The sequence below is a fragment of the Giraffa tippelskirchi genome, chromosome 10 (genome assembly GCF_054371585.1).
Source record: "Giraffa tippelskirchi isolate mGirTip1 chromosome 10, T2T-mGirTip1v1.2.pri, whole genome shotgun sequence".
NCBI lineage: Eukaryota > Metazoa > Chordata > Mammalia > Artiodactyla > Giraffidae > Giraffa > Giraffa tippelskirchi.
In genome coordinates, this window is record NC_137284.1 from 25,712,775 (window position 1) to 25,725,736 (window position 12,962).

Consider the following 12,962-nt stretch of genomic DNA (forward strand, 5'->3'; position numbering starts at 1 on the left):
AAGATGTTTGCTTCTTGGAAGAAAAGCTATGACCAACCTAGACAGTATATTAGAAAGCAGAGACATTACTTTGCCAACAAAGGTCTGTCTAGTCAAAGCTATGGTTTTTCCAGTAGCCATGTAAGGATCTGAGAGTTGGACTATAAAGAAAGCTGAGGGCCTAAGAATTGATACTTTTGAACTATGGTGTTGGAGGAGACTCTTGAGAGTCCCTTGGACTGCAAGGAGATCCAACCAATCCATCCTAAAGGAAATCAGTCCTGAATATTCATTGGAAGGACTGATGTTGAAGCTGAAACTCCAATACTTCGGCCACCTGATGCAAAGAACTGACTCATTGGAAAAGACCCTGATGCTGGGAAAGATTGAAGGTGGAGGAGAAGGGGACTACAGAGGGTGAGATGGTTGGATGGCACCACTGACTCGATGGGCATGAGTTTGAGCATGTTCCGGGAACTGGTGATGGACAGGGAAGCCTGGTGTGGTGCAGTCCATGGGGTCACAATGAGTCGGACATGACTAAGCAACTGAACTGAACTGAACTGAACTGACAAGGGTAGAAAAGTAAGAGTTGTTAATGGATGGCATTTTCCTTTGACATTTTCCTTTTCTCCACTCACTAAATGAAAGTGCTAACTTTTCTTTTTAATGTTTGAGATCATGCCAGGGATGAAACAGGAGAGTGGGCTAGGGAGAAATAAAATATACTTTTTAGAAATTAAGTTATCTTACAAAAGCAATCTCCCAATGCCATTTGAGTCCACAATTTTCAAACTGATCTAAGCAAGTGTTCTAATGATGGCTGTTGTGTTCTATATCTGTGTGTCTATGGGTAATTTTTCCTCAATCCCTGAATGAGTTAAAAGTCTGATGATAAAAGGGGAAAGGAGATTATTTTTTTGAAAAAATATTTTATTGCCTCACAAATATTGCAGCAGTTACTTTCTGACCCTTTTGGTTTATCTTCTCTCCATATACAATTCATCACACTGTTGCCTGATAAACTTCTAAGAACATTACTGTGCTTGATAAAATCATTTCTTTACTTATGATTAACTTTTTTCCAATTATTCATAAGGAAAAAATCTAAATTTCTTAATTAAAATCTGAGGTCTCTGAGAGCAAGATATGTGTCTTATTTATTTCTTCTTCTGTAGTATCCAGCAAAAGATGGAGCATGTAATTAAGACTTAGCAATATTAGCAAAGATTTCATTGAATTAACTTGAAATTTAAGGCTTTCTTTTGTCTTACCCCATTCTGCTTTTCTAATATTTTGTTCTATCATTACTCTTAAATGACTCTTCTCTCTTTCTAGTGTTTTTAATTTGTATTCTAAACTTCAGATTTGTTTACCCATCCTTTTTTCATTCATCTGTTTATCCATTCATGGATATTTTCAAAGGTGATAGATCAAAATACTCTCAGTTGCAAGTGATGGAAAATCTAACTCCAATTGGCTTGAGTATTAATTAAACGGCATTGTTACTGAGTCCAAGCTCCCTCTGCAAGATAAGTCAGTGAATCTCAGATGAAGTGTTCAGGTCATTAAGGGAGCTGGCTGACCCAGAAGATGGCAGGCCAGCACCTCACAATAACCATCTCGTAGGGGCCTGGTTGCCAGTTTATTTTATAGGTCAGAGATAGGGAGAGGGTGAGAAAACAAAAGACTATTCAAGGGCGAGCCTCCTGAAGAGGAAGATGTTAGTTTTATTTCCTTACAGTCCTTCACTGGTGGGAGGCTCAGGTTATCTCCCTGAGGCAGGTCATTATGTATGCCTACAGTAACAACAACAAAAAAACACCCAACAGGAAGAGGGTGAAGTCACAGAAGCAGATCCAGCATAAATTAAAAATTAACCCTTCCGGGTTACAGGATTCATTGACTCAAAAATTTGGAAAATCACTCTAGTCCGTCAGAGCACAATGAATGACCGAAAGTATTGACACTCAGGGTCTCAGTGAATGATCACCGTCTCTGCAACTTACACAGTAAAACTTACCCATTATGGTTCTCACCATGCTGTAATGGTGAATCTCCTGCTCATACCCAGTAGTTAAGTCATGTCCAGTCACTAAGTCATGTCCAGTTTCTAAGTTGTGTCCAACTCCTTGCAACCCCATGGACTGTAGCCTGCCAAGCTCTTCTGTCCATGGGATTTCCCAGGCAAGAATACTGGAGTTGAAGGAGGAAACAGAACAGGTTCTATCTTGAAAGCAGCACTCCATCTTGGGCTGGACTGTGGACTTTGAGCTATATGCCCAGTATCTATGGAAATGACATACCAACTAGAAAACCAGGCCCCAGGAAGGAAGAGCCCCAGGGCTCCTACCTACACTCTCACCCTAAAAGAATACCCAATTATCTGTGTAACGGAATAGAATCATGCATTCTATTCTGCTTATTGGGGTCCGACCACAGGCCTATTGATAATTGTCCACTGTTAACTACCCAGGCTTAAAGCATATGAATCACGGGTTAACTTTGATTGTATCTTTCTTTTCCTTTTCAGACTAGTTTCAGGGAATTTGGGGAGGTGGGTTTGGGCACGTACATTTAGGGTATATAAGATTTCCATAAAACTGGTCGGGGTCCTTGGCTAAGAGACTCTTCCTTGGACCCGCCGGTGTAATAAGCTGCACTCCACTATCTGCATTGTCCTTCTGAGCGAGTTTGTTTCCCGGAACGCGTGGTTACAACAGAGTAGGTTGCCCTTTCCTTCTCCAACCTGCTGTTAGGTTAGCCTTTTTAGCGCAAAGAAAATTATCTATCTGACCACTAGAGGGCAGCAGTTAGAAAACAGCAATAGCCGCCACTGCGTTTCACTACATTTCTATTGTTTCTTCTCCAAAATTATGACCAGAGTATGCTTACAGCAGTTAAATATTGTATATTTTAAATATTCTATACTATTACCAAACTGTGTATTCATATATTTACTTTGGAAAGTGTCACTGTAAATATTCTAAAAGTGAAAGCTTTTGACCTTCTGCCTCTCATAACTTAAGTAACTTAGAAAGCAGAGTGAAGAAGTCAAACTGACAATCTCCGGGTGTGTGCAGCCAAGTGAGAGCTTTCAATAATGTTATATGCTTTCTTTCAAGGAATATAATACCCCATAATCTGGAATGATGATGAAAGCAAATTAACGTCCCTCTAAGAGAGAGAGATTTCAATTAGGTAATATTTCATCAGACCATAAAAATATTCCATATAATAATACTTGTGACTTAGTCTATTTATTAGTCTGTAAAATACATTAAGCAGGGTGTTCTCTGTTTTAGGCTTCTTCATGTTGAAGTATTTCTTTTATTCTCTTTACAAGTGGCACCTCTTATTTATTAATTTTTCCCAATATTTTTTAATTCAATCATACCTTTTACTTTAAGAAAAAAATTTTGGGAGTTAAAAGAAGCTAATGCTTTCAAAATCCTTTTGTAATATATCCCATTGCTCTATGTATATAGTGTGGGATTCAAAACAAGGAATACATTCCTGGAATTAGGAGAGCAATAGTGGTTTTCATTCACTTTAACAGTTGGATTTTTCCAAGGCACAATGCTGTAAAAATGAATAAGGATTTTTTCCCCTTGGGTATACAAAGAAAGAAATGGCATAAAATGTATACATCTTTCTAATGGTAAGTTATTTATAGAGAGTAAGATGCACATAGACAAGACTAATATACATGTATTTTGGTAGTTATTGCATATATACTTGATTACAGCTTACATTTATTTAAAACTTCCTACTTCCAAGTTTTTAATCAGACAGATCACAGGTAAATCAAAAAATAATTCATATTAAGCCATTAAATATATAAGTGCAGAGTACTGAGTTATGTGCACAGATGTGAGTAAGACAAACTAAATTATTTCTTCTATCTCTGGTTCTCAAGAAATTGTACCATAATTTATTGGTAATGTCTTTAAAGCTAACACTGCAAAGTAAAGTCAAATAAAGCTGAACTAAAAACTGTCCACTTAAAAACCCTTAGTAAGAAAAAAGTCACAGATGAATCCTAGGGCTTATTTGCATAGTCTCAACCTGAAAGAAGCATGTAATTAGAATGAACATTGATTTAAGCATGCAAAGCCAAATAAAGTCATACTATAGAAAAGCTTCTCAAAGCAGTTTTCTCTTTAAGAATGTGCAAGCTGTACAACCGGTATAGAAAGCTATAAACTGTACTAAGTCCACTGGTTTACTATATCCCAGGAAATCACCTAGCCCACAGTGGGTGGGATATCTGTTGAATGAACATTTGTTGAATATTTGTTGACAATAAATAGAAAATATTGGATTCAAAACAGCCTCAGAATTAGTCTCCTTGAAATATTTTTCAAAATAGATTTGCTTTAAAAACACCTTACCAGTGATTGATAAATAACATTAACTATGATAAAAAGGAAACTTATCAAACATTACTATTTCAAAAAACTTATAGTTATCACAGCTTATTCTATTGTGAGTAAAAACATGAACCCATTTTTACCCCCATGAATGCCATGTCATTTCTAAATCTTAACAGAGTGAAGTATAATGACTCTTTCATTAACTGAGGGATTTCCAGACAACCAAATTATTTCTAAGTACATTAAGTACTTGGTCAGACAATTGCAAACATATTGCTCACAAAGGATACTTCATATTTTTAGGTGTAGATCTTAACAAGTACCAAAAAAGAAGAAAGAGGACATGGGAAAGGAAGACTAGAGAAGAAAAGAAGAAGGGACTTCCCTGGTGGTTAAGATTTTGTGCTCCCAATGCAGGGAGCCGGGGTTTGATCCCTGGTCAGGACTTCCCTGGTGGCTCAGACCGTAAAGTATCTACCTGCAATGCAGGAGACCCGGGTTCGATCCCTGGGTTGGGAAGAGCCCCTGGAGAAGGAAATGGCAACCCACTCCAGTAGTCTTGCCTGGAAAATCCCATGGACGGAAGAACCAGATAAGCTATAGTCTGTGGGGTTGCAAAGAGTCCAACAGACAGGACTGAGTGACTTCACTTTCACTTTTCTTTCGAGGAATTAGATCCCACCTGCTGCAACTAAGACCTGGTGCAGCCAAATAAATAAATATTTTTTTAAAAAAAGAAGGAGAAGAGCAAAAAAGAAGGAAGAAGAGAAGGAAGGAAAAAAAACAGTTTTAATTATTAACACATAAAGACAATTGTTTCTAAAATAATAACATATCCTTCCACCAGAGGGCAACATTTGCAAGACATTTAAATGATCTCTCAAAAGCATTTCCTAACACAAAAATATAAACAAATGCAAACTTATAACACTGCTATTGGGTAATATCTTATGTAAATCTTGAAGAATACAAAATTTGATTATGATGATGACAATTATTTAAACAGTTGCTTATAAAACAATAATACTTAGTAAAACACAAGCAATAAATTGACTTCTTTAAAATATAAGATAGAACTTTCAGAAAGGAATATATTGCTCTATGTCATTGGATTTTTTTTTTTCAGTTCATTATTAGCCATGTAACTCAAATATAATAAAAAAAATTTAGGGTAGAAGAAACGAAAAAATACTGTTCTACATCAATGAATAAATTAATGAAAAAGTCATAGAATTTTACATGTGGAAAGGATGATAGAGATTATGTGCAAGCCTTCATTTTTTACAAATAAGAAGATCAGTTTATTAAAACTAAGTAACTGATTCAAAGTTGCAGGGGTGATAATCAGCAGAACCAGGATCCAAACACAGTCAGCTGATTTCACACTTCTTACTCTACACCACTGCTATTCAAATTGTGATCCAGGGGTGCAGCCCTGGAAACTTGTTAGAATTGCTGCACCTCGGTGGTCTCCACTGCAGAACTATTGAGTCAGAATCTGTATTTTAAGATGTTAAATGGTGAAAAACTACTCTAATCCATGCTGCTTCTTCATCACTGGTTTCATGACTTCAGGCAAATCATTAACTCTCATTTCCTTCCTCAATAAACTGGAAATAAATTTTTAAAAAAAAACAAAAAACTGGGAATGAAATTAGTTTGAAGAATCATTATAAAGAATAAATGAGATCATGTAAATGAAAGTCATTCATAAATTATAACACTACACACATTAGTTATTGTCAATGAAACCTCCTTTTATTGATAACAGTGCTTGGAAACAGGAGACAATTCTCTTAGAAGAATTGTCTAATAATGCAATTCAAGGCTAAAATTGGATGGAAGATATTAAGGGTAAGGGAAGATGTCCAGAGAATGGAAGACTTTTTCAGTGTTCCTAAATTAATACCATTTGTATAACTATGAATACTTCCTTGCATAAACTGAAAGCTGGTGATATTAAGGTCACAAAGGTACATATTTAATGTTTGGATTTGGGGAGCATGCGTGAAGAAAATATGTTGGATTAGTAAGTAATATCTGAATATATGTCTCTTATATTGGGTGTAGCTATTAACCTAAGAATAGCCTAAATGGTAGTCTAGTAACAATTCTTGTAATTCTTCACGTACAACATTTTCCCCTTGTTTATGAATTTGCTCAAGATGTCTCCTCAGCTGGGATCTAAGTGCCACCATCTTTCCCCACCCAATTTCCTGGACTGTCCTCATTTTTATAGGACTAAATTTCTCTTCAAGTATTAAGACAGACAAGGAAACATCACTTCCTGAAATATTTTCTGTACACTTTCACTTCCAGGCTGGGTTACTTAACTTGTCCAATTTCACCCATAAGTAGTTGTAATATTTATGTGTCTATTTCCCATGCAGTTTGTGAGATCTTTCAGGGAAGAGTCCCAGAATCTAGTGAAATTTTGAGCACTAAATAATTAACTTTAAAATGAATAAATGAATATTAGCAGTAATTCTGATTCAAACACTTCAAGAGAATGGAGAAGAGAGCCAAATGACAAAGATTTCAATGAGGTGAATGTAATTATTTTACACCACAAACAATGCTTTTGTGTTGGATTTGTGTCTCATATATATGAGACACTCAGCAATCAGGTTTGCCAGTGATTTAGATCTCTAGCCATTTGGGCTGAAACTTAGGCAGGAATTCTTAGAAATATCATTTTTTATATCACCAACTTAACTTCACAGATATTTATCTGAATTCTATTTTTATATAATTTTCTGGAATTTCAAGATCACTGAAATCCTTAAATGAATGAAATTTAATGAATTTGGTCATGAAAGATTTGAAAAACATAGATACTTTGAAAAGCACTAGATGAGTCAAGTCCTGATGAACTGGAAGAAGGTAGTTTATTTGGAAGAAGGTAGTTTAATGTTTTTCCCCTTCTTTTATAGTTGATCACCTTTGGGGATGGATACTGTTTTGAGGCATTCAAGAGTTTTACGAAAGTCTTGTTTAGTGTACTAATAGGAGATATATATATATTATATGCATCAAATACACATCAAAAGATATATATATTATATACACAATACACATCAAAATAAGAGAAAGATGCCCCTAGTATCCTTTTCTTTATTATAATTCATAATAAAATATAATTTGATAAGTGTTAAATTTAATAATAGCAGATGGCTTCAGCTACTTTTGAAATTTTTCGACTATCCATTCAGTACATGCATATTCATTGTATTATTTGGCCTATTTGGGGAATATTCTTACATGATTCTGTATTTAGATCCATATTTCTGAGATTTGTTACCAAAATCCCTAAGAAAAATCTGCTCCCCCTGTTGGTTTAAAGGAAATTCAAGGATTTTGACTTTGAGAATGTAGTTCAAGGACAATCTGTTTTGTAACTATTTGCCTGAATTACATCTAAGAGGTTTGTGATTCATGTCAAATGCATTAATAATTAACATTAATCTTGCATAGTTTCCTCACTTTGCTTAATGAAATAGATTCATTGGTGCCATACTTACATACCTGAGAGCAAATGTCTTTCACGAATGTCTCTGTAATTCTGCTTTAGAAGAAGATGTTACAAAATAAAAAAAATTATATTTGAAAAGATTGTAAGTAATTTTAAATAAATCTTGAAAATATCATCAGCGATAATCTGTTAAAAAGCACAAGCTTTAGCCACAAATGTCCTCAATATATTGATATTTTAGTAGTGTGTGCTGAAAATTAGTTAAAAGTGAAGAAGCATACAATTCCAAGGAATTTATATTAAACTGCTTGTCTTTTATTTAACCAAGATCACCGAGGAACAACAATTCTTTTTTTTTTTTAATCTCTCTCTCTCTCTCCCTCTCTCTGCTTTCTTTTGTCTCTATTATCCCTCTTTCTTGCTTCCTCCTTCTCTTTCTTCCTTTCTACCTTTTTTTTTCTCTTACCTATCAGGGGTTAAAACAAAACACGTGAACAATAAAATTATGCAGTTTGTGTAGATATAATTTATATTCAAGGGAGCCCAGGTGCCCCAAATTCCACAAACATAAGTAAAATATGTTGTAATCTTCCTTCCCTGAAACAGTCAGAGTTGGCATCAGCATGCTGGGCAAAATGTAGCAAACTAGAAGCAACTTGTCAATTTTTAATAAAATCTTTCTCCCTTGCAGAGCTAAATGCACCATTCTCCCTGCAAACCCTGGCGATGATGACATCTTCTCACTTGGTTTCCATAGCATCCATTCCTGAATCCCCAGCATGGCCCTTGGTCAGGGCCATCCTTCCAGTTCCCCTAGAAAGTTGGCAACCTGACCAGCCAAAAGAAACCGCCCCTTTTACTGAGACTTACTCTGTCCTTGGTGCTGAACCATTTTGCCAAGAAGCGCCCAAACGGGCGCTGTCAGCGGTGCTGAAAAAAATCTTCCCTGACGCTGCCCAAATCAGAACAGTGTATCTGTTATTTACTCACGTCCTCAAAGAGCAGCAAGCTTTCTCCATCTTAATTCGACTCTACCGCAGAGCAGAGTTTGCGCTGGCGTGATGGGAGGAGATCATGGGCAAGAAGGAAAAACTAACAGCAGCATCGCTCACCTGAGACCTAAGATGCTCCCATGAGTTTCGGAAGTGCTCTGCTCCTGACAGCAAAGGCACCATTTTAAAAAGTACTATTCTTTTGACTTCGTCCTGACACAAGGGTTCTGTGATATTTCCACCCGCGTTAGAAAGGCGGAGGATTTGTCAGCAACAAGGCGTTTAAAACCGAGGATTTACATTGTTTTCGAGTGGACTGACTTCCAGGACAAGGACTCATCTGCACCCGCTCAAATACCATGGCACTGCGTGCGCCCTTTGCCACCGGATCCTCCCCTTCCAATGAGACTTTCTGATTGTATCTACCAACTCTCCTATTAGGAAACCCGTGGCTTGCATGCAGCTATTCTGTTGTATTCTCCTTCTCACTCTCCCTCCCCTCTCTCACTCGCACTCTAGCAAGAGGCACACCGATACCATTCTGCTGAGGAGAAAAAAAAAAAAAAAAAACCTACAACTACCTTAAACGATTAAGACAATATGCGCAACTCTCGCCTTTCATAGCGATCTCTATTTAAATCTGGCAAGAGCCGACACCAAGCTTTGCAAGAATGGAGTCGGTAAAACAAAGGATTTTGACCCCAGGAAAAGAGGGGCTAAAGAATTTTGCTGGAAAATCCCTCGGCCAGATCTACAGGTAAGGGAAAGCAAACCTATGTTTGCCTGGGACTCAGCATGAAAAAAATCTGCAGAGCTATTTCCTTAAACCCTGGTTGCTTAGAGATTGTAATATGATCGGAAAATCTTTCTTTTTGCTCATTGCTGAAGTGAGGCTGCTCTGGAAACCTACTTATTAATTCAGGAATGTTGCACTAAATTAACCTGTCTGCTGTTTGTGTGTGTGTGTGTGATTTTTGTTTTGGTACCTGCAGATTCTTATCCTTTCCTACTGAGGATTTATCCTTCTTACAATTGAGAAATGACCAGCACCTGTTCAAAGAGCCTTTCTTTTGTTGCTTATAGTGACACCAAATTAAATTCCTTTAATGCAGAAAAAAGAATAAAGAACACAACCACCTAAAAAATTAATAAAATTCTCAAAGAGTAGTGACAGAAAGAAAGCTGGGTCTTAGTTTCAAAACCACTTGAGTAGAGAATCCCCCAGTGGAATCTTCCTTCTGTACTGAAGGAAGAATCAAAATACATCAATAATTGATAGTGGAAGCAGTTCCTCTTTTTAAATCTGAAACAGTGTATATGTATTTCTAATTATTTGATCTCTCTTAGATGTCTATTTCTTGTGTGGGAAATATCACAGTGCTTTTAAGAAGAGCCATAATAATAACCAGCCAAATGACTTTGGAAGTATTAGAAACGATTTAAATTTTATATCCTCTCTGTAGTCACTGTACTAGTTATTCTGTAAATTTTACAACTTTAAATCTGTTCAGGAATATGACACAAATATACATTTTCTTAATAATAGAAGCAAAATCAAGAAGAAAGGGTAGAAACAAAAGGAGAAACGATTCTAAGAGAGTGCTAATCTTCAAACTTGGTAAATTGAAGCCTTTGGAAATGTATAGGAAATGTAAAGAAAATGACCAATGCAAGTCCCAATTTTCCCAATCTCTCCAGCTCTGGTGGGCTTCTTGTAGGCACCATCATGCACCTATGCGGCAGTAAATACTGCAAGGGCCCTGCAGTTCCACGGATGCCCTGGAAAGAGCTATTCTTTCCTAGCCCAACCGCCATCAGTGGGGAGTTCAGGTGCAAGAGTTTAACTTTGCATATATGAGCATATGAAGTCAACGTGGAAAAAAATCTTATTAATGGAATTTTACTCGCCTAGAATAAATACATTGCCATGTGCTCTAATGCTGGAATTAGACTTTAGGAATAAGTACTAACATAGCTACAGATAGCTTTATAACCTATTCCGCGGTTTATATTTTGTAGAATTTGCAAGTCTGACTTTTTTTTCCTGGTAGCCTCAAATTGCTTGACAGCTGTCTCCCAAGCTAGGTATTCTTGAAATTGATCTATTTTGCTTTCCCCGTGTGTATGAAAATGATTCTGTGTGGCACGATACATGGTGGATTGGAAAACATCTGCAAATTGTAAACGGAAAGGTTCTTTGTTTAAATATCCATCTCAAAGGTTCATGATGTGTTACCCTTCACATTCCTCTTCTTTTTAATAGAAATTTCACGGATATACTGTGGACCAGAACAGCACTATCAGCTTCTAGTTAAACCATTCCATCACTCTACTTTCCCCTTCCCCCAAGGACAAAGCCCACAGCGATTGAATCAGAGGGGTGAAATCTTGTGAAACACTATGCAAGTTAAAAAAAAAAAAACAAAAACCACAAACCGAAACATAGATGTGAGATCTTCTACCTTGATGTGGGACATCTTCCAGGAGTTGATTTGGGGGCGCGTTCGTGTGTCTGGGAGTCGCATTGTCTTTGGAAATGGGCCCAGGACATTTTTCGGTGTTTGTAACTGAGATAGTAATGACGCAAGATTGTGAATAATTAATTATTCATGTTCTGGCAGTAGGCAGCTTTGGTGTCGGCCATATGCGGCGGAGGCCTTTGTTTCAAACTCGAGTAAAAAGAGAGAAAAGAGTAAGCTGTGTCACAGGAGAGTAAACGTTGAACTGGCATCCTGGGGCTAGAGGAACGGGAAGGGAGAGGGCGTGACACTCACGGAGCGTTCGCAGACCTCCCCGTGGGCACTGGACGGGACAGGCCTTGGTCCCCGGGGGCTCCTGGGCTCAGCCGGGAACTGTATCCCTGCGTCCTCCGTCCGGGGGTGTTTAACTTAGCCGGGAAGGAAGGGGTACACGGGTGCAGGAGTGTGCCTGGGCCCGCCGCGGCGGAGCAGCCCTTGGGAGACTGGAGGCTGTATGAAAGCGACTCAGGTAGAGCGCTGCGGTTGGGAGGCATCTACACAGGTGCTGAGAAGGCGCCGTTCGGGTCACCCTTCCTTTCCAAACTGCAGACCCCACGGGAAAGTCAGGCCCAGGCGATGCATGTGAATCAAGGCGCTGTGGGGTGAATCCCCGAGGGAAGGGGGACTGGCTGCCAGAGAAGATAAAATATTGAAAGTTGAAGAGATGCGGCCGCGGGGAGGGAGCCCGGGAGTCCCTGAAGTCTGGTGTGGCCCCAGCTCCCTAACTTCCGAGGGTGGGGAAGGCGGTCAGGGCCCCTCCCCCAGATCTGACGGGTTCCGGGAACTGGGAGTGGTCCCGGCGTCGGGGGGTGCCTAACCCCCCGCGTCCTTGCCTCCCCACGCTGTGCCGCGCAGGGTGCTGGAGAAGAAGCAGGACGCCGGGGAGACCATCGAGCTGACGGAGGATGGGAAGCCCCTGGAGGTGCCTGAGAAGAAGGCGCCGCTGTGCGACTGCACGTGCTTTGGCCTGCCACGTCGCTACATCATCGCCATCATGAGCGGCCTGGGCTTCTGCATCTCCTTCGGCATCCGCTGCAACCTGGGCGTGGCCATCGTGGACATGGTCAACAACAGCACCATTCACCGCGGGGGCAAGGTGATCAAGGAGGTACGCGACGGCTGGCCCGGTGGTGAAGCAGACCCACTTCACCTGTTTGCGCCTCGCTCTCCCCGCCGAATGCGGAGGGCGTGGTTGCCCCTTCAAGGCCCCCTCTAGCCCCGCCCTTCTAGATGGGGCCGCGGCAATATTATCGATCCCTGTTCACGGTGGAGCACGCCGCTTCTGTTCTCTGGGCCTTCTTTTTCTCCCCTGCAAAGTGGAAAATAGTACCTAGCTCACTAGCTTTTTGAGGATAGCGATTTCATACAAGGAGTTGATCCTCAGTACCGTCCGCGGAATCTAAATCGAACTATTTTTCTTTTACCCGGAGGAACAGAACAGCCGATCAGTTATTATTTTCCCCAACTCCCTCCAATTGTCGCCCAACATTCTTAATCATCACAATGAAACAAAACCGAAAAACAAATCAAAGCAACTGTTCACACATATCGACAGTTTTAGCCGAGACGTCTTTAGGAGCCGCCCTGACTGGCGGACAAAGAGGAGCTTGACAGGCTTAGGGTC

At 39.3% G+C, this 12,962-nt stretch overlaps 1 protein-coding gene across 2 annotated transcripts in view; it reads left to right on the forward strand.

The window, feature by feature from the left end:
• SLC17A6 (solute carrier family 17 member 6) overlaps nucleotides 1-12,962 on the forward strand; it is a 73,980-nt gene that overhangs the window by 25,266 nt on the left and 35,752 nt on the right. Inside the window, exons 3-4 of one of the 2 annotated variants that reach the window (XM_081533749.1) lie at nucleotides 8,519-9,576; nucleotides 12,194-12,446. In XM_081533749.1, coding sequence (XP_081389875.1) covers nucleotides 9,491-9,576; nucleotides 12,194-12,446 — 339 coding nt within the window. In that variant the 5' untranslated portion in view covers nucleotides 8,519-9,490. Of the gene's footprint in view, nucleotides 1-8,518; nucleotides 9,577-11,604; nucleotides 11,808-12,193; nucleotides 12,447-12,962 lie in introns of those variants that run through there. The other variant, XM_081533750.1, reaches the window with a different exon arrangement.